The 22,960-nt window shown below is 42.2% G+C and overlaps 1 protein-coding gene across 7 annotated transcripts in view; it reads left to right on the top strand.

Moving 5' to 3' along the window:
• Nucleotides 1-22,960, top strand: part of iqsec1 (IQ motif and Sec7 domain ArfGEF 1) — a 506,053-nt gene that overhangs the window by 437,012 nt on the left and 46,081 nt on the right. For all 7 annotated transcript variants that reach the window (XM_033037204.1, XM_033037208.1, XM_033037209.1 and 4 more), the window contains 3 exons: nt 9,949-11,240; nt 19,899-20,060; nt 22,082-22,204. In XM_033037204.1, the coding sequence (XP_032893095.1) occupies nt 9,949-11,240; nt 19,899-20,060; nt 22,082-22,204 (1,577 nt within the window). The remainder of the gene's footprint in view (nt 1-9,948; nt 11,241-19,898; nt 20,061-22,081; nt 22,205-22,960) is intronic.

Consider the following 22,960-nt stretch of genomic DNA (forward strand, 5'->3'; position numbering starts at 1 on the left):
GAAAAAGGCCCTCTGGCCAATCTTGTCCATGCTGCCCATATTAGCTAGTCACATTTATCCACATTTTATCCAACATCGCGGAGCTGGGGCTGCGGGCGTCCGGCCGCGAGCGGCGCCGGTTGTAGCTCCGACCCCGGCAACTCTACCCCTGGCTGCGCGGCGCTCCAAATCCAGCGCGGCCCGCGGCCGGACGCCCGCAGCCCCAGCTCCGCGATGTTGGGAGTTGGCGGCGTCGCAGCGCTGGGATACCAGCGGGGAGCGGGCAATGCCTTACCGGGTCGCCGTGCGGTAAGCTCCGGAGCGCTGTGGCCGCCGACTCACAACATCGCGGAGCTGGGGCTGCGGGCGTCCGGCCGCGGGTCGCGCTGGATTTGGAGCGCCGCCCTCCAAACTAACTGACTAACATTTAAGCAATGATTTACAGATGTTTAAGTGTCTCCCCGGTCTCCGGGGAGGAGGCAGCCGCTACAGTAGTACAGACCTGGGTTGACCATGGGTCATTTCGGGTCAAGTTTGGCGCCAAACGTGAGCTTTGGTGTGCAGACGACATCCTGGAAAAAATGTCCGGTTTTCGGAGCTTTTCGGTTTCCGGAACTACGGATAAAAGGTTGTGCACCTGTACCTAGTCTGGGCCTGTGCTGCCATTTTCTTCTCTCTCCTTTTGGAGCAGCTAAAGAGCTGATTTGTGGCTAGCAATTAATTTTGCATGCACAAGCCTTTCCTCAGTTCACTACAATTGATCTTGAATTTCCCAAACTCACCCTATCAACACAAAATGAGCGTCACTTTGATTACTATAATTCTTTGCTACATCGTCCATATTACCAGTCAGTACATGTTCTCTACAGAGTACCAACATCCAATGAGGACTAATACATATGAAACAGACAAAATAAAAGTATCAAATTCAGAGGCAAAAAAAGTATCAAAGAACAAAAAAAGTATCAAAGAACTATCACAGAAGAACAGAAACAATGAAACTAACAGAAATAACGAGTCCCCTGAAGTTGATGGCCAGCATCGTAAAACAAGTGCCACGGAGATAAGTGGATTTATTGATTGTGTAGACTTCAATCAACAACACCTTCTCTTCACTGACCATCAGCTCAAGACACATCTTTGCTGTGTGCTCAGTCCCCTGCTCTATTCTCTTTGTACCCATGGCTGTGTAGCCAGTCACAACTCTAATGCCATCTTAAAATATGCCGCCAACGTTACTGTCATTTGGGTCCACTTGACCAGTCAGAGTGCTGGAGGGAGACCGATACTTCAGGAGAGGAAAGACGAGAGTCCATACGTGTAGGAAGGAACTACAGATGCTGGTTTAAACCGACGATAGACACAAAATACAGACTGAAGAAGTGTCTCGACCCAAAACATCATCCATTCTTCTCATTCCAAAGATGCTGCCTGTCCTGCTGAGTTACTCCAGCATTTTATGTCTATTTGAGGGACCATACACCTGCCTTCGCTGGCAGGGCAGAGGTAGAGCGAGTCATCAACTTCAAGCTCCTGGGCTTAGACATCTCTGATGATCTTTCTTGGGCCCAGCACATTGGTGCAAACACAAAGAAAACTTCCACTGAAGTTTGAGGATTATTTGGCGTGTCATCGAATATTCTATCTAACTTCTACAGGTGTGTGGTAGAGAGCATGCTGACTGATTGCATCACAGACTCGTGTGGAAATATGGTCAACAAAGGCGGCTGCAGAATATTGCCCAGTCCATCATGAGTACTGACTTCCCACCATCAAAGAAGGCAGCTAATATCATCAAAGATCACACTACCCTTACCCTACCCTTGCCAGGAAGAATGTCACCTCCAGGTTAAAAGACAACTTCATCTGGTTCTTGAACAAGCCTAAACACAGCCCTATCCATCACTGGACCTTGAACTACTGCGGATGCTTTAGAAACTTGTGCTTGCATTGTCACACCTATTTAGAATAACTGATAATTTATTGTTGTGTCTATAGTGCCTTTAAACCTGCAGCCGGTGAGTATTTAATAGCTCTGCTTCATATCCGGAGCATATGACAAATAAATACTCTTGATTCTTGATCTTCCTGAGCTCCCTGGATTCTCAAAAGATGCCCCAAACTGGCAAATGGCAAATGTAGTAAAGCAATTCAAGAAAGGAGGGAGACAAAGCAGGAAACTAAAGGCTAATCGTTGAGAAAATGCTTTTTAAAGATGTAGGAACAGAATATTCATATATCATAATACTATAAAAATAGTGTCAACATAGGAGACAATATTTGTCCAAATCGAGAATGCAGTTAAGGCCATGGATGAACTGTGAGGTCCACTCCTAGAAGTCCAAATCTGCAGTGTTCAAGTCAAATGATCTCAAGCGGTACAATAAATGTATTTACAACCTTTGCAAAGCCATCAAGGATGCCAAGAGGGAATTTTGGACTAAGCTATAGTCCCAAGGCAATGACAGGGACCCTCGTCATGGTGGCTAGGCAAGGATGCTAGAACAGGCTACAAAGTTAAGTAGGGCTGGCAACAACATGTTCCTCCCTGACAAGCTCAATGCATTCTATGCTCGCTTTGAACAGAAGGTCGGTGAACGGATGTCATCTGTTTCATCAGCCTCGGTTGTGCCTGTGCCAATGGTCACTGTAGCAGACTGTCAAATGTAAGAGAGTGAATCGGTGGAAAGCAATTGGCTCGGATGAAGTCCCCGGGAGTGCCCTCAGAGCCGACATGAACTAGCTGACAGGGCTATTCACAGACAACATTTACCTCTTCCTACCCAATTCCGAGGTCCCCATCTGCTTTAAGAAGACCACCATCATCCTGATGCCAAAGAAAAGCAAGGCAGTGGGTGTTCATTACCATTGTCCTGTGGCTCTGATATCCACCATCATGAACTGCTTAGAGAGACTGGTGATGGTCCACATTAACTTCAGCCTCCCAGTCACCCTCGATCCTCTGCAATTTGCCTTCTGTTGCAACAGGTCCACAGCAGACGTCATCTCCATGGATCAAGACCTATCTCTGGAAAATCGAGATAACAAGGACACCTACGTCAGACTTGTATTGTTGTTCTATCTGGAACATATGACAATAAAATACTCTTGACTCTTGACTATACGCTGACTATAGCTTCGCCTTTAACACCATAATTCCACCCAAACTCAACTCCAAACTCCTAGACCTAAGAGTCAGCACTATACTTCTATATATAACTATACTTCTTAAACACTCACAACTGTACAGCCAAATTCAGCTCCAACACCACCTGCAAGTCTGCAGATAATACCACCGTAGTGATCCGGATCTTGAACAATGTGTCAAGAAAGAGTCAAGAGTGTTTTATTGTCATCTGTCCCAGATAGGACAATGAAATTCTTACTTGCTGCACCACAACAGAATAAGTAAACATAGTACATAACGGGAGAAGACAAAAAAGTTCAGTATGTGTATACACATGCACACATACTTAATAAATAACACATATAGTGCAATAATAATAGTCTGTTGCTGTTCAGAGCTTATTTGTTGTCGTGTTTAATAGCCTGATGGCTGTTGGGAAGAAGTTGTTCCTGAACCTGGACGTTACAGTTTTTAGGCTCCTGTACCTTCTTCCCGATGGCAGTGGTGAAATGAGTGTGTGGCCAGGATGGTGTGGGTCTTTGATGATGTTAGCTGCCTTTTTGAGGCAGCGACTTTTGATAGATACCTTCGATGGTGGGGAGCTCAAAGCCGATGATGGACTGGGCAGTGGTCACAACTTTTGCAGTCTTTTCCGCTCCTGGACCGTTCAAGTTGCCGAACCAGGCCACGATGCAACCAGTCAGTATGCTCTCTACTGTGGACCTGTAGAATACTCTTTGACATGCCGAATCTCCGTAATCTTCTCAGGAAGTAGAGTCGCTGATGTGCCTTCTTTATAATTGCATCAATGTGCTGGGTCCAGGAAAGATCTTCGGAAATATGCACGCCCAGGAATTAATTTTTTGACCCTCTCCACCTGTAAACAGGATTGTGGGTCCTCATCCTTCCCCTAACAAAGTCCACAATCAGTTCCTTGGCTTTACTGATGTTGAGAGCCAGGTTGTTGTGCTGGCACCATTTGGTCAGGTAAAGTACAGGAAGTACAAAATACAGGAAGGAGATAGAGAGCTTCGTAATATGATATCAAGACAACAATCCCGCCCTCAATGTCTGCAAGATGAAGGAGCTACTTATTGAGTTTAGGATGCATGGTGGAGTACATACCCCAATCAGCATCAATGCTGCTGAAGTGGAAATGGTTGAGACCTTCAAGTTCCAACACATATCAACAACAATCTGTCCTGGACCAACCACATTGAAGCTACAGCCAAAAAAGCTTACCAGCGTCTCGACCTCATGAGACCAATAAGGAAGTTTGGCATGTACCAGCTTCTAAAATGCACTATAGAAAGCATACTATCCGATTACATCACAGCATGGTTTGAGAACAACTCTGCCCAAGACCACGAGATATTGCAGAGACTTGTGGATGTAGCCTTCTCCTTCACACAGACCCACTCTCCACCATTGACTCCATCTACATTTCATGCTGTCTCGGGAATGTAATCAAGGACCGTTTTCACCCGGTCATTCCCTCTTCTCCCTTCTTCTATCAGGTAGAAGGTATAGAAAGCTTGAAAGCACATAGCACAAAACTTAGGAACAGCTTTATCTCCTCTATTCTCAGACTCTTCGAACATTTCTCCCATCAGCTAGGGTGTAGTACTGATTTTCCAATGCAGACATGGGACTTTTTCTCAGGTTGTGTAATGCTACAATGCTGCAAAACTATTTTCTGCACTCAGGTATTTTTCTTCCCATAGCTTTACCCGTGATATTTCTGTATGGCTTAATTGTGTTCATGTTTACTTTTTCTCTGTATCTTGGCCCAATCTCTCCCTTAACGCCTTTTAGTCGTGGCAGCATCCTTGTGAATCTTCTCTGGATTCTTTCCAGCTTGATAACATATTTTCTAAAGCAGGGTAACCAAAATTGAACACTATCTTCCAAATGTAGCTTCATTTTGTTGTCTTGTCCAACTGTAAAATACCAACCCAACTTCTATACTCAATACGGTGACTGATGAAGGCCAATATGCCGAAAGCCTTCTTGACCACCCTATCTACCTGTGATACCACTTTCAAGGAAAGTACCTGCGGTCCTAGATCCCTCTTCTCTCCAACACTCCCCCGGGCCGTGTGATTCACTGTGAAGGTCCTGCCCGGCTTTGACTTTCCAAAATGTATCACTTCAAAGCATCTGCATTAAATTTCATTCACCATTTCTCAGCCCACTTGCCCAACTGATCAAGATCTTGTTGTAATTTTGAATACCCATCCGCACAATACCACCTACACAGAGCTCCACCAGATTGAGGAAACTAAAGGCTTGGTGTTTTAAAGATCTCTAATATCAAATAATGCTGCAAACATTTTGACATGCATTCTTAAGTGACATGTTATTGTTTTCTGTGATGCATTGCAAATTATTACCATATCTGTGGTAAAGTGTGCATGAAAATGTGAGCCATTACATAGGACTTTATTGTTGGTCAAAGACCTAATGCACTTTGAAGCCAAGGCTAGATATAATTCAATAAAGCTTCCTTAATGAACAGTGATGAACGACTTGTAATTTTGAGGGAATTGGAAAATCTGGATTTCCCACATGCCAAACCATGCTGACTATCCCTTGGTTTCTTGGTCCTCCAAAATATTCCAAATGGAATTTAAACTAATCAGTCCCTGTCTATCAAAATGCATCTATATCTTATCCCTTAGAATCCTCTCCACTAATCCACCTACCACCGATATTAGGTTCACTGGACTATAGTTCCCAGGGTTTTCCTTGCAGCCCTTCTTAAATAAAGGTACAACATTAGCCACCCTCCAGTCTTCCGGCACCTCACTGATTTCTAATGATAATTTATATATTCCATAATATGGACTCTCCTCTAGATATAGGTTTCAAGGGTTCAAGATCAGTTTATTGTGGTCAAGAAGTTTATTGTGGTCAATAAAATAGTAGTTGAACCACCCGCAGTCGGGGCGATCGAAGCCTCCGCGTTGGGCTGATCAAAGCTCCCATGTAGGAGCGATTGAAGGTCCCACATTGGGGCGGTCGAAGCACCTGCGGCTTGGAGCTCCCGAAGTCGTTCTCTGACCAGAAGTCTCAAGCTCCACGGGCTTGTTAAAGTCCGCGGGCTCCCGCAATTGGAGCTCAGAGGTCGATCCCTGGCAAAGGGATCACGGGTTCCACGATGGTAAGTCTGCAGGCTCCCGCGGTAGAGCTCCCGAAGTCGGTCTCCAGCAAAGGTCGCCAACTCCTTGATGTTAGGCCGCAGTGCAGACGGAGATACGATATGGTAAAAATTGCATCTCCATAGAGGTAGGAGATTAGAGAAAGTTTCCCCCAAACCCCTCCCTGCTCCACCTCCCACATAAACAAGCTAAGGAACACTAAAACATATATTTAGCACATACAGACAAATGACAAAAGAAAGAAGGGACAGACAAACTGTTGGCAAGGCAGCCATTGGACCATCCTCAATCAAATTTATGATACAAGCCTTGCTATAACTTAATAGGGTTCTGGTGAGACCACACATGGTGCTTTTGGTTTCATAATTTAAGAAAGGATATACTTGCATTAGCAAAATTTCACTTATTTGAATTCTGGAATGAAGGAGCTGTCTTATAAGGAAATGCAATGGTATTGGTTTATCATTGTCATGTATGAAAATACAATGGAAAAACTTCATGCGTACTATGCATGAGTATGTCAGGTAATGCAAACGAGAAAATGAAACAGAACAGAGTGCAGAATATACTATTGCAGCTGCAGAGAAAGTGCAGAAGTAGATTGGAAGATCGGGGAATTCACTCCTCGCTTCAGAAGTCTGATGGCAGCAAGAAATAAACTTTTCTTGAATCAGGTGATATATCCTTTCAAGCTTTTGTACCATCTCCCCAACGGGGTAGAAGAGAGAATTATGGGAATGTGAGCGGTCCTTGATTATATTAGTTGCTTTCTCATGGTAGCCTGGTATAGATGGAGTCAATGTGCAGAGGCTGATTTGGGTGATGGACTGCACTGTGGTCACAACTCCTTGTGATTTTGGGCAGAACTGTTGCCATATCAAGCTGTGATGCAGCTGGTTTGGATGCTTTCTTTGGTGCATCTGTAGAAATTGGCTAATCATTGGAGACATCCTGAATTTCCTTCTCCTTAGGAAGTAGAGGTATAGGTGTGCTTTGTTGACCATAATGTCAATGTGCTTGGATGAGGACACATTATTGGTGATACTTATATTTGGAAACCTGAAGCTCTCGACTATCTCCACTTCAGCACCATTGATATAGTCTGGGGAATGTATTCCATCCCGCTTCCCATCAATGACCGGCTCCTTCATTATGCTGACATTGAGAGAGAGAGATTGGTTTCATAATTTAATTATGAAAGTCATGGAAGTATATCAGATTCTGGCGAGGTAGATACTGTAGGATATTGGAGGCATAGTTACAGATTTAGAACAGAAATTAGGGAGAACTCTTTCTCAGAGAGCCAATGTGAAACAACACCCATTTTAGATCTCTTCACAAAGTGAAAAATCCTCATAGTATCTATCTCGCCAAGTTCACTCAGAACCTTTCAAAGAACTCTCATTATTTAAACACAGCATCTTCCTTTTCTCTCTGCAGAAGGGTGAGCAAATGTGTTTGAGGATGTGAACTGTGATGTTTTGGAAGAGTTGGAAACTCATAGAGGGTTTTCTTTTTGCAGGGGGGACTGAACAGGAAGCATAAGGCATTCAGCCTGATTTGATGAACGCATAGAGTGAAATGTTAGCAGAAGTAGGCTGTGTTGCATATTGAGAGAAAACAATTTTCTTAATGGAATGGGTAGGAAGGAACTGCAGATGCTGGTTTAAACCGAAAATAGTCACAAAATACTGGAGTAACAGCGGGACAGGCAGCATCTCTGGAGAGAGGAATGGGTGAAGTTTCAGGTCGAGACCCTTCTTCAGACCCTTCTTCTTCACTGAAGAAGGGTCTCGACAAACAGCTGGAATATTCTGCATTGAAATAATCTTGCTTCCTTAAATGTATTTCAACTTGTTAATTTTAGATTTCCTCTATTCAGACAATGATTCCACTTCTCCCACTTAACCCTCCTTCTGAACCAACCTTTTTCCTTTTGCACTTACACCATTACCCCCTCTTTTATTTTGCAAATCATTCATTTTTGCCTTCTGATCTCTCATAACCTTTACCCCATTACAAATCTTGTGGTTTGTCTCTCGTCCTCCCCTTTAACATTCAGACCGTTCACCTTTAACGTTTCCCAACTCTGACTGAAGGTCATAGATTTGAAACCTTTCCACTCTTGCTTTCTCCACAGTTGCTGCCAGATCTAAGTGTTTCCAATATTTTCTATTGTTATCTTGAAAGAATTCTGTCTTAATCGGTATAATCCTGCAATGTGCACTTAAATACAATACAATTCAATTTATTGTCATTTGGACCCCTTGAGGTCCAAACGAAATGCCGTTTCTGCAGCCATACATTACAAACAAATAGACCCAAGACACAACATATTTTACATAAACATCCATCACATTGCTGTGATGGAAGGCCAAAAAAACTTTTCTCTCCACTGCACTCCCCCCCCCGATGTCAGAGTCAAAGTCAAAGCCCCCGGCGGGCGATGGCGAATTGTCCCGTGGCCATTAAGCCACGCCGGGTATTGCAAGGTCACACACCGGGTCTAGATGTTAGAGCCCCCGGCGTGCGCTCGCAGAGACCCGCCGCCATTCCAAGCCGCGCGGGGCGGTGCTGTAAGGCCCCGCTCCAGGAGCTCTTCAACCCCGCAACTCGGGCGGGAGAAGTCGCCGTTGCGGGAGCCCTGAAAAGCGGTCTCACTCCAGGTACCCGCGGGCTCCCGGTGCCGTCCGCCAAACCCGCAGTTGCAGCCACCGAATCTCCGGGTGTCGGGCCGCAGCAGCGTCCACCACAGCTCCACCCGCTCTGGACTCGGCCAGCTCCGCGACGGTGAGGTGAGTAGGCGGCACCAGAGCCCCCGGTCTTCATGTTGGAGGCCGCTCCTCGTTGCAGCCCCAACGACAACGGAGACCCGACAAAGAAAAGGTCGGGTCTCCCGTGCAGGGAGAGATTTAAAAGTTACCCCCAACCCTTCCACACCACCCCCACCCCCCCCACACACATACCCCAACAAAAATAACAAAAACTACATAAAAACATAGACATAAAATAATAAAAACGCAGACGGACTGCAGAGGCCGCTGCAGACGAGAGTCGCGCCGCCTACCTATTACTTCAATTATAGTTTTGGACATTTAAACTGTTAATTGTTGCAACTGAATAATTATATGATACGTAATAAAGTAGATTAGTACTGAATTGTAAACTGAGAATTTAAGCCATTTCAAACGGTGTAAAATTAGGATTGTTAATCCTCGCTAGAATTCAGAAGATTGAGGGGGGATCTTATAGAAACTTACAAAATTCTTAAGGGGTTGGACAGGCTAGATGCAGGAAGATTGTTCCCGATGTTGGGGAAGTCCAGAACAAGGGGTTACAGTTTAAGGATAAGGGGGGAAATCTTTTAGGACCGAGATGAGAAAAATATTTTTCACAGAGAGTGGTGAATCTCTGGAATTTCTGCCACAGAAGGTAGTTGAGGCAAGTTCATTGACTATATTTAAGAGGGAGTTAGATGTGGCCCTTGTGGCTAAAGGCATCAGGGGGTATGGAGAGAAAGCAGGTACAGGATACTGAGTTGGATGATCAGCCATGATCATATTGAATGGCAGACTCGAAGGGCCGAATGGCCTACTCCTGCACCTATTTTCTATGTTTCTATGTTAAATACAGCGCAAATGTGCTTTCAAACCTGGTAACTAGGTTATTTGTCTTTTCCAGGTGGAGATGCTTGAGCGTAAATATGGAGGACGTTTCATAACGAGACATGCGGCTCGAACCATTCAGACAGCATTCCGCCAGTATCAAATGAACAAAAACTTTGAAAGACTGAGAAGTTCTATGTCTGAGAATCGCATGTCCAGACGCATTGTTTTGTCCAATATGAGAATGCAGTTTTCCTTTGAAGGACCTGAGAAAGTCCACAGCTCATTTTTTGAGGGAAAACAGATGTCTATGACTGATGATGCAGGAAAATTAGGAGCTATTGTTCAGTCAGATTGTGAAGATCTCGAAGATTCAGCAGTGATGAAGTCTCCAGCTAATAACAACGATTTTGCAGATGCAATAACTGAGCTTGAGGATGCTTTCTCAAGGCAAGTAAAATCACTTGCAGAATCAATTGATGACGCACTAAACTGCCGCACCTTGCACACTGATGATGGGCATCCTACTGAGCAGGCCAAACGTTATAAAGAAAATATGCAAAAGGATGAAGAGATGGACAGTATATCTTATGCTAAATCTCTTCATGAAGCTGAACGCAGAAAGTTGGATGAAATGTCTGCATCATACAGTGATGTCACCCTGTATATTGATGAGGAAGAGCTTTCTCCTCCACTCCCGGTATCGTTACATTCTGTGGATAGGCCATCCAGCACAGAATCAGATTTACGTCTCCGTTCAATAAATTCTGCCCAGGAATACTGGTCCATGACCCACAGGGATGACAAACTGGACACGGATACAAGCTGCAGGAGCACCCCTTCCTTAGAGTGTCAGGAGGCGAGGCTTCGTATTGATCACCTCCCTTTGCTAACGATTGAGCCGCCCAGTGATAGTTCAGTGGATTTAAGTGACCGTTCAGAAAGAGGCTCGCTAAAGAGACAAAATGCCTATGAGCAAAATCCCAATAGCCAGCGTGGAAGTCCCAAACACATAACACACATATCACATTCAATACCCACTAGAATACACCATCGTGATGAAGAATCTGCTCGCCATCGACCACGTCAGATTGACAGCCATCTTGCTATAAACGGCTCAGCAAATCGACAAAGCAAATCAGAGTCTGACTTTTCCGATGGGGATAATGACAGTATCAATAGCACTTCCAATTCCAATGATACGATAAACTGCAGCTCAGAATCCTCATCCAGAGATAGTTTACGAGAACAAACTTTGAGCAAACAAACATATCACAAGGAAACACGAAACAGCTGGGATTCGCCTGCATTTAGCAATGATATCATAAGGAAACGCCACTACCGTATTGGTCTAAACCTCTTCAATAAGTATGTTGTTTTTACTTATCTTTCCATCTCAAATTTTGCTCAAATTCTGATGTTGATCTGTGAAATTTAAAGCTGCCCCTTTATTGCTTTTTGATTGAGCAACGGGCCCATATTTGAAAGTGTATTTGTTAATTATATTCTTGACTTAGGGAAGTGGAAAATGGTCATCTTGTGAGAAAAAGGAGAAAGGTGTGAATGCTTAGCTTTTCAAACTTAAACTTTCATGTATTTTTCTGATGTATTATCTTTAATACCTCCGAGTTTAAAATCAAACAATTTTAGGATGTTTCAAATACCAATTTCAAATTGATCAGAATGTGTGAATGAGTATCAAACAGATCCTGTATTAAGCTTTATTCTTTCTCTTTGCCTTATTTAATATCATTTAATGAAATGTCCATAGTTATTGGAGACATTTTGGCTTATGAGGCTTTGCAGCTGCCAGAATCTTCAGTTATACAACAGGGCTTCTACTCCTGGCAAGAATAATATGCAGGGGAGCCTCCTGTTATTTGTCCAGAGCCCCAGGAAATGTTAATCTCTCATAAGGTGTGGAATTTAGTTTAGTTTAGAGGTACATCATGTAAACAGGTCCGTCGTCCCACTAAATCCGCACTGACCAACAATCTCCTGCGCCCCAGTTTTATCCTACACACTACGGGCAATTTTACAGAACCTACAAACCTGCACCTCTTTGGAACGTGGGAGGAAACCGGAGCACCCCGAGAAAACCCACGCTATCACAGGGAGAACTTACAAACTCCGCACAGATAGCATCCATAGTCAGGAGTGAACCCAGGTCTGTGGCGCTGTAAGGCATCAACACTACCACTGTGCCACTCTGCTGCCCTATAATGTGACCGATTTTTAAGAGTTGTTGGTTTATTGATAGCTTTAAATATTGTTATTATTGTTCTTTATTTAGGCTACAGATTGGTGCATTTTCTATTAGGGTAGATCTTCTTAATAAAAAACTGTTCTCCTCTGGCTTTTACGTAGTTGGCAAGTCATGTCCTCCCAACACAGGGAAGGTTCTGTCTCTCAGTCAGTTGATTGCTGAACCCTGGACATCTGTGATCCACCATGTGCAGTCCAACAGAGGAAGAAGCATCTTCCGCTGACTTCCCTGCACTAAACTGGATAAAATACTTGCTGAAAACCCCAGGTCAATTAATTCCAAGAACATTAACTGGCTAGTCAGAAGATAGAATACAAACTAACTTTTTATGTTGAATTCACTTAAGTGTAACAGTATTTAGTATACTTGTTATTTTGTTCATTTTAAATTATTTGAAATCTATTTTTCAGTCTATATTTCATTTGTTTCCAATATTTAAAAAAATCAAAGATATTAACAAACATTTTGGTTCCATTGACAGTTTTGGCAACCAGTACATTGAGTCTGAAGAAGGGTCTTGAACCCGAAACATCACCTCTTCCTTTTCTCCAGAGATGCTGTCTGACCCTTTGTGTTACTCCAGTTTTTTGTGTCTATTTTCAGTTTCAACCAGCATCTGCAGTTACCTCCTGCACAGCAGTACATTTGGGGGACTTGGCCTTATCAGGAATTCTGCAATAGAGCCTTTTTTTACCCTACACCCTACCTTTCTAATCATGTCGGAGCTACCTCCCCAGCATAAGACTGAGCCTGGGCTCCACTCCAAGTAAGCTTCCTGTCCAGCAGAAGATCCAACTCAAAAAACCCTTGTGAATCTCCTTCCAACCCCTCGTGAACCTTTCTCTGGAAATCATAAACTTTCAGGAAGGTGACTTTTGTTGATGTTGAATTTTAAGGAATTATGGAGAATAATATGAGGGGCTCTTAATCAATACAATATAGAAATAACCTTCCATTTGTAAAGCATCATATTTCTTTTTTTGGACACCCTTGATGAGTTGCAGTAAATTAAGAACTTTTGCAGTATCATCTTGCATATAACGCAGGAAATACCAACAACAGTGCACAGGATGCCAACAGAAGCAGCAAGCACAAAGTGTAACTCAGCGGTTCAGGCAGCATCAGGGAATGGAATGGACTGGTGACATTTCAGGTCGGGACTTTACTTTATCAGATGCTGCAGTTTGATGAAGATGATGTAGTAGGCGAGAAATTAAATCACACTGGCATTGCCACTGAAATAATGTAAATATGTCCGTTTCTTCCAGGGTATGTTATCTGCAAGATATTGTGTATATGTGCAGCACGATTCCCCTAACTCGATTTTGTTGTGTGCAATAATCATTTGTCATTTTACGTGCATAAGCTCCCATTGTGAAAGGACATCTCAGGCAGCAATTTTCTATCAACGATCTTGCATCTCTGTCCCCTAGTTTTTAAATTTTCTACAAACGGAAATGGATCCATCCTATTCAATGTCTAAGCTAATCAGATTTAATTTGTGATCCCCATGCTTGCAAACCTCTCTATTAGAATTCTGCAGTTCTGACAATATCCTGATGTGTTTTCTTTGTATCCTCTTTCGTGTTGACACTCCTGTAATGACATAACCAGAACCTTGCCCAGTTCTGCAAGTTGGTAGTCTAGTCTTTTTGATTGTTACACCATAAGTACTTTGTTCTTAAGGTCAAGCAATACCACAAGCAGTAAAAGTAAATATCATGCAAACATTCTTAAAATCATTAACTATCTTTCACATTATCTTCAGGAATCATTCCAAGTTGACTCTAAGATTGCTCTGCCAATCTACATTGTTCAGTATGCAATTATTTATTGTGTATTTTATGTCTAGTTTGGCCTACATCAATTTGGTCTTCTCTGGACTGGATTCTGTTTGCCGTCTTACACTTGCCGCTCATAATTACATGGATAACTTTCCTCTCTGACAATTTGGCTATCATCTCCATATGACTTAATATAATATATTTAAGTTCAGAAAGGCATTGCCTGCATATCAGAGAATACTCCATCATTGATGGCACCACAATAGTAGCTGAGCTAAGGCAGTCTCACAAGTAATGCTGGACTAGACTATTTTCATGCTACTCCGGCCTTGGCCAAGGCCTACATTGTTTTCCACTGGTATAGGCACACTTCATTGCTGATAGTAACGTTAAATACTTGTTGCATGTCATCAATTGATATTGTTTCCACGTGTCAAGGTTTCAATGTATTGACACAGTATGAGCAGGGGCCACAATTCAGGTTGTGGAGAAGTGAGAGAAGTCAAAAGAGAACTTGTGAGGACAAGTTCCACCAGGCGGAGGAGAGTGTTAGTGGAGGGGAACTGCTCGGGTTGTGTCAGGTCTTGCTGGTGGGGAATGGAGGTCATTTAAATCTATTGAAGAATTGGAGGGCATGCGTAGTTTCCCGAATGTAGGTCGGAAGGGACCTCTCCCATGTTGTGCCTTTTTTTATAAATCATCATTTGCAATTCCTAGTGTCTGCAGGAAAAGCAATGTTTACAAGGGTTCCGACCCCTGGGGAGCTTTATTGTACATTTCCCTCCAGTTTCAGCATCGGACGTTACCCAACAATATCCCTAAATTGGGCCTGCCTATTTAAAACAAAATATTTTTATCATTTACACTCATTTAAAAGGATTAGAACAAAGATGGACACAAAATGCTGGAGTAAGTCAGCAACTCAGGCAGCATCTCCGGAGAGAAGGAATGGGATTTATGGATTTTTGGAGACAGTAAAACTGAGCTATGCGGGGCTGGTGAACGATAAGGTTGGGGGCTGTGGAGGGAAAAGAGACGGAAGTGATAAAATCAGAAATAATCTGCGAGGATTAGAAACTCGCCTGCATGTTCACAGATTGCAGCTGTGACCTGAGCATAACATAACTCAGCGGGTCAGGCAGCATCTATGGAGGGAATGCATATTCTCTACACATATGCTGCCTGGCCCGCTGAAGTACTTGAGCACTTTTGCTTGAAATTCCAGCATCTGCAGTTCCTTGTGTCCCTGTGACCTGAGCATACTGGGCCACACTGGTAAAGTGATCGTTTTGTTTCAGGCCCATGGGTTGCTGTGACAATGAGAGATACCAGGTGAGAATTAAAGATATAAATAGATTTAGGTAGTGGGTAATTGATAGGGGAAATGTTTGAGTTAGAGAGGAACTCAAAAGTGTGCTGGTGGAGATGGAGTAGTCTGTAAAGCTGCATCCTGCATAGCAATTAATGAAGGCCACAGATTGCTGCACTCGGATAGCAAAGGCTGCAATCTTTATGTGCAGTCTGGGTGCAAAAGTGAATTCATTAGCATTAATATTGGAGAGCTAGCGAAGATAAAGACTTAGCAGAGACTCGCTGATTCATGTATGGTTCCTGACTTCCTACATGATGTACTTTAGTCAACTAAAAGGTAGCAATGAAATTGACCTCTTGATCCAGTGTCTACTCAGTAAATCATGAGCCAGTTTTGATTTCAAAAATCCAGACTGATTTTCCAGTGCACCACTGGTACAGTATGCAATAATCCGTGGCCCCTCTGCATTTTCGGTTACACATGACAGATCCCATGTCACCATTTAGGTGAAGGGCTGGGTAATTCACCACTGTCCTAGACAATATGTATCAACAAGGCTGAAAATGAAACAAATTTGATTGTACATATTACAGTTTTAGAAAGCAAGGTGCGTGTACATTTCTTGACAGGTTTCAACAGGGATGAAAATTTAGAAGTGTTACATTGCCTGTAGAGTTGTTTAAGAAAGAACTGCAGATGCTGGAAAAATCGAAGGTGGACAAAAATGCTGGAGAAACTCAGCGGGTGAGGCAGCATCTATGGAGCAAAGGAATATGTGACGTTTCAGGTCGAGACCCTTCTTCAGACTGATGTGGGGGTGGAGGGAGGGCGGAAAGAAGAAAGGAAGAGGCGGTGACAGTAGGCTGTGGGGGAGCTGGGAAGGGGAGGGGAAGGAGGGAGAAGGCAAGGACTACCTGAAATTGGAGAAGTCAATGTTCATACCGCTGGGGTGTAAACTACCCAAGTGAAATATGAGGTGCTGCTCCTCTAATTTGCGGTGGGACTCACTCTGGCCATGGAGGAGGTGTCAACTGCTCTACATCGGTGAGATCAAGCGCAGGCTTGGCGATCGCTTCGCCCAGCACCTCCGCTCAGTTCACATTAACCAACCTGATCCCTTTATGATGTCAGTTATTTATTTATTTATTTATTTATTTGTTATTCCTCAATCTGTGAATGCCATGATAATTCCATGATAATTTCACTTTGTGTTCACAAATGACGAACTAGCGGAAATAGGTTTTCACTATCCTCTCAAGATCATTCAGTAATTCAATGATCATAGATTTCCCTCTACTATTTTGGTCAGAGAGAGGAGTGATGTGGATGTATTGTTGGTTTTCACCGAGCCAATTGCAACAATTCTTGTAGCGATTCAGATCTGCTACAATTTTCCAAACATTGAATTAGCCAATCTCCTATTTAAATTGAACTTGTTCCGTATTCTTTGCCCGAATATTGAAAATAAAGAATTCCATTTGTCCTCTTTATCTCATGGGCATACAGTTCATGAGCATCTGTGTTCAAATTGCACTTATGAGTGCATTAGATGATTTCAGTTGAAAAGGAATTTGAGAACAGAATAACTAATTTAGCATGCAAAGGATGTAGGAAGGATATTGCTTAGGCTGGAACTCGTCATCGAGTATGACTTGGTTGGAAGAATGTCATGAGTCCTTAACTCCCCGAGGTGGCAATTAGATAGAGTGGGATTGAAGGCGTTTAAGAAGGAACTGCAGATGCTGGAAAATCGAAGGTACACAAAAATGCTGGAGAAACTCAGCGGGTGCAGCAGCATCTATGGAGCGAAGGAGAAAGGCAACGTTTCGGGCTGAAATCCAGGGTTTCGGCCTGAAACGTTGCGTATCTCCTTCGCTCCATAGATGCTGCTACATCCGCTGAGTTTCTCCAGCATTTTTGTGTACCTTCCTGAAAGTTTATGATTTCCAGAGAAAGGTTCACGAGGTGTTGGAAGGAGATTCACCAGCGTTTTTTGAGTTGGATCTTCTGCAGTGGAGCCTAGGCTCAGTCCTATGCTGGGGAGGTAGCTCTGAGATGACTAGAAAGGTAGGGTGCAGGGTAAAAAAAGGCTCTTTTGCAGAATTCCTGCTAAGGCCAAGTCCCCCAAATGTACTGCTGTGTAGGAAATAACTGCAGATGCTGGTTGAAACCGAAAATAGACTAAAAAACTGGAGTAACACAAAGGGTCCGACAACATCTCTGGAGAAAAGGAAGAGGTTATGTTTCGGGTTCGAGACCCTTCTTCAGACTCAATTTACTGGTTGCCAAAACTACCAATGGAACCAAAATGTTTGTTAATATCTTTGATTTTTTTAAATATTGGAAAAAAATGAAATATGGACTGGATAAAAGAGAGATTTCAAAGAATTTAAAAGTAACAAAATAACAAGTATACTAAATAGTGTTACACTTAAGTGAATGAAACATAAAAAGTTAGTTTGTATTCTATCTTCTGATTGTAACCAGTTAATGTTCTTGGAATTAATTGACCTGGGGTTTTCAGCAAGTATTTTATCCAGTTTAGTGCAGGGAAGTCAGCGGAAGATGCTTCTTCCTCTGTTGGACTGCACATGGTGGATCACAGATGTCCAGGGTTCAGCAATCAACTGACTGAGAGACAGAACTTTCCCTGTGTTGGGAGGACCTGACTTGCCAACTACGTAAAAGCCAGTGGAGAACAGTTTTGTTATTAAGAAGATCTTCAGACTGATGGGGGGGGGGGGGGGGGGGGGCATCGAAAGGCAATAGTGTGCTGTGTGTTGATGAAGGTGCTCCAATATTGATTTTAGGCAGGGAGCTACAAGATTGTAACAAAATGCTGGTATCTGTTTTTATGTCACCATACTCATGCAATTGACAATAAACTTTTGAGATGGGGAGTGCGTTGTACTTGGAGCTAATATAGTTATTTTGTGTCCATTACCATTGTCTGTCCTTGTGTAGAGGAGTGTAGGAAGGAACTGCAGGTGTTGGCTCAAACCGAAGATAGACACAAAATGCTGGAGGAATTTGGTCAGTCCTAGTGCAGGCTTGGTGATCGTTTCGCTGAGCACCTCTGCTCAGTCTGTCTAAGCCTACCTGATCTCCGGGTTGCTAAACGCTTTAACTCCCCCTCCCATTCCCGCACTGATCTTTCTGTCCTGGGCCTCCTCCATTATCAGAGTGAGGCCTAACGCAAACTGGAGGAACAGCACCTCATATTTTACGTAAGAAGCATACACCACAGTGGTATGAATATTGACTTCTCTAACTTCAAGTAACCCTTAGTTTCCCTCTCTCTCCATCCCTCCCCCTTCCAAGTTCCCTGACCAGTCTGACTGTCACTGATTCCATTTTATCTCTGTTTGCTTTGTTTGTTACATTCTCCTAGCTAACAATGATCTATTCTACATTTTCCATGACCTTCACCCCCCTTTATGTCTCCTTCTCACACCTTACACTTCCTTATCTCTGTATCTCCCCCTCCCCTGGCTCTCAGTCTGAAGAAAGGTCTTGACCCGAACCCTCACCCATTCCTTCTCTCCACAGATGCTGCCTGTCCCACTGAGTTGCTCCAACATTTTGTATCTATCTTGTGTAGAGGAGGATGGTTTGGGAGATGGTACCAGAGAACCGTTTGAATTCTTGCAGTTCATTTTGTAGATGGCATGCACTGCAGCTACAGAATGCATACAGGCAGGGAAAGCATGCATACAAGGTGGAGCATTGGATGTCAGTCAAATGAATTTGCCCTGGATGGTATGGAGGCAACTTGGGTGATTTTCATGACATTCCTGATTTGTCTCCTTTGGATGATTGTAAGTATTTAAGGAGTTGGGAAGCAAGTCCTACACAGTATTACATCCAGCTTCTGATTACCTCACATAGCCACAATATCTGTGTAGATCATCCAGTTAAATTTTGTGTCATTTGCTTCATCATGATGTAGATCATGGTGTATTTGGTGTTGGTTGTTAAGAGGAGGTGATTAGGCAGTGAAAGTTATGTTACAATATTTTCCATTAATACTTAGCACTGCTCTTTACATTAACAGCAGGTGGTGCATCTGCGATGTTGACAAATATGTAAATTATATCTTTGCATGGGAAGTGAATACTCGGTGTGCAGGTACATAGTTCATTGAAAGTGCATCACAGGTAAATAAGGTGGTCAAGAGGGCTTTTAATATATTGGCCTTTATCAGTTAGTGCATTGAGTGTATAAGAAGGGTCTTGACCCCAAACGTCAGCCATTCCTTCTCTCCAGAGATGCTGCCTGTCCCGCTGAGTTACTCCAGCATTTTGTGTCTACCTTCGATTTAAACCAGCATCTGCAGTCCTTTCTTACACATTGAATGTATAACTTGGCTCTCTCTGGCTCTATAGTTGCTGCAGTGCAAAGTGAAATTCCCACAGAATATTTGCTGCTTCAAAGGATCTGAATGAACAAAGTAATTATTCCCTGAGGATTCTTATTTTCTCATAGTTGTACTACCTAGTAGTTGCCCTGACTTTATTCAGAGATAAACTCTGTTGCAGTCTGCACGTATATCTGCAGATTTCAAGTGATAAACATAACATTGGACAATGGACTTTTTTCTTCAGGCACATCAGCTCATAACATAAGTTAATTTCTAACTCGGCTTTTCATTTCTTTTTACATAGGAAACCTGAGAAAGGTGTACAGTATCTGATTGAGCGTGGATTCGTTCCTGATACCCCTGTTGGTGTAGCACACTTCCTCCTGCAGAGAAAAGGCCTCAGCAGACAGATGATTGGCGAGTTTTTGGGCAATCGCCAGAAACAGTTCAACCGAGATGTACTTGAGTAAGTGTTGCACAAAGAATTGTGAGATTTCCATAATTTAAAAATGTCTGACTTCACTGGTTATTCTATGTTGGGTGGTAAACTCAAGAACCAAGGAACTTCTGTTTGGCAGTTGGGAATAAAATCCTGACCATTACCTGGAAAACTTCCTTTGCTCTTATAGATTCTGTTCTGGATTTAAAATAGCTGTTTGTTTAATTTCTCAATCGAACAAAACACAGCAAACGATAGTTTTTCTTCAGTTCCATAATTAACTATGAGCCTTTGAGGATGTAATGGCAATCTCCTTAAACCAATGCAGACCTTGCAATATAGGTACTATAAAAATGTTGTTGTGTAGGGTTTTGAAGCTGATCGTATTACCCCAGGTAGATTTTTAATTTCTAACACAAATGTTATTCATAATAAAATATGTACAAGTACAAAAGTAGATTTCCTAAGTTTGGGATGTATTGTCTCAGAGGCCCTGAAGCTTGCTTCATTGTGCATGTAGATGATACCCTTCCGACTCAGGGTGGAAGGAGTGGTTACTTAAGTTACAGGTCAGTGGTTGTTTGCTGATGATTGTGTTGCATGTAGGTTCTTTCAAAATGGGAAAAAGATTGCTCAGATACTGCAGTAGTCTTTAATTACATGCAATAGGACTTGGACAACATTGAGGACAGGGTTGAAAGATGTTGTGGGTTGATGGGGAACAAATATTTATTGCAACAGCCAAGATAATTGAGTTGCGGACCATGTGTTAATCAACTCAGCATAATTAATTTCTGGGCTGAGATATTTGGCCTTGAAGAACTGCAAGCCTCATCCTTCACGTGGTTATGACTGTTGCAAGTGATGAGCTTTCTCCTCAATGCTCATTGACCGATATTAATATGCTGAGTGCCTCTTGGCCAGATACTCTGGAATTTTTCCATTGTATATCGAGGTTTGGAGTTGAGTGATTCTTGCAGAACCCAACTGCACATTGGTGAACAGGTTATTTTTAAGTGCTGCTTCAAAGCACTTTGTTCCATCATTGAGAGTTGGCTGATGAGGCTACAGTTAACTGGGCTTGATGGTTGAGCTAAAATAACAGGATCTGAAATTGTGGTTTTTGTGTTGATTTTGTAAAAAAGTGATATTTTATTTTGACATCTTGAGTTTCATAATGTTTTAATGTTTCTACCTCAATTGTCCTTTGAAAAGTTTGAACATTGTGTAGACAATTCCAACATAAAATACAAATTTAGCATTTGTTTGTTACTTTCCAGTGACTCTTTTGCTGAAATGCTATGGTGAATCCAGTTTAGCTCACTGCTATTGCGATTTAAAAAAAATATTATCCTGAAAAATTAAAGATGTGCAAGTCACATATGTATTATAATGATTCAAACATATTATTTTCCTCAACTCAATGCCAAAGAAAGCTCTCAACTGAATCCTATCTCAGAGACAAATATAATTAAATAGCATTATTAATAGCTCACTGAAGTTGTTCATGAGCTCTCTTGCAACTTCCACTTCCTGATCCTGTATAGATAACATGAGATCTATATACTACTAATCTGGTTTATTTAAAATATACTTCACTTCTCTGTGTCTTTCTTAGCTCTTAGCCTGACTGTTTTAGTGTTTCCTGCTTAATAGCCACACAGAGGAAACAGTTGTTTAGTCAGAGGGAGATGTTGGCAAGGGTAGCCAATAGTTTTGCCACTCTTTTCCCTTTTGGTGAAAAATGAGTGGCTTTGATAAAGTGGCAAATCAAAGGAAAAAGAATAATGGAGAAGCAAAATCTCACAGATGCTTCCGCCATCATTTAAATCAATAGCATTGATTATTCCTAATATCATAAATGCTAAACAATTGTATCGATCTTCCAAAGTCTTTTTACAATTTATACCTATATTACAAATTGTTTTATAATATAAAATGTATTATAATATCTTCATTCCTTATGAAAGTCTTTGTTGCATTATAAATACCACAATATATATATATATATATATTTTTTAAATATCATGGTATGATTTTTATTTCAGCTGTGTTGTTGATGAGATGGATTTTTCAGGAATGGAATTGGATGAAGCACTCAGAAAGTTTCAGGCACACATTCGGGTCCAAGGCGAAGCTCAGAAAGTAGAACGACTTATTGAGGCTTTCAGGTACACAATTCTCAAATGATGGGTGTCATTGTAGAGGTTTGGTCCTGTTAAGGGCTAAACTGTAGGTATGTTGCAAAGCGTACCTGAAGCGTCGCTGAAAATCTGTCGCTGCGGGTGTGCGCGATTTTGGCGCCGTTTAGAGGGGGGCGGGTTTAAAACGCGATTTTCTCTAGGCTGTTCAAATCGAAGATGTTCAGCCTAGTTAATTATTAACGAAAAATCGCTGGAAGACCCCGTCGCAAAAGCTATTATTAGTTTTAAAGGCCTTGAATAATAGTTATAGTAGTTTAAAAATCAATCTCTAAACCCGCGACCACCAGCAACCGCAGGGTCTCATAAAGCAGACAATTGATGGTAAGCTGTATATTTTTACATTAAAAAGGGCTTCTAAAGATCCCTTTATACAAAGTTTAATATTGCGAGTAGCTCATTTTGGGCCCATTATATCCCGCAGTATTTTTCTCGGCATTTGGGGCACAAATCTACCGCAATGTGAATGTTCTAAACCAGCGCGTTCACAGGAACCCACTGGAAAGCTGATTTAAATGGGCATTTATTTACAGCAATTAAACACTAAATTCCTTCCATTTGGTCTATAAATTAATGTAAATGAGATTTAAAAATCATGTTTTATTGTGAATTATTTGTGAATATTATTTGGACATTTAGGCTATTTAAAAATGTTAATTATTTATTAAGAAATGGATAGATGTTTAGATCTAGTAATTGAAGTCTGAAATTAGCTACAATTAGGTA

The sequence above is a fragment of the Amblyraja radiata genome, chromosome 18 (genome assembly GCF_010909765.2).
Source record: "Amblyraja radiata isolate CabotCenter1 chromosome 18, sAmbRad1.1.pri, whole genome shotgun sequence".
NCBI lineage: Eukaryota > Metazoa > Chordata > Chondrichthyes > Rajiformes > Rajidae > Amblyraja > Amblyraja radiata.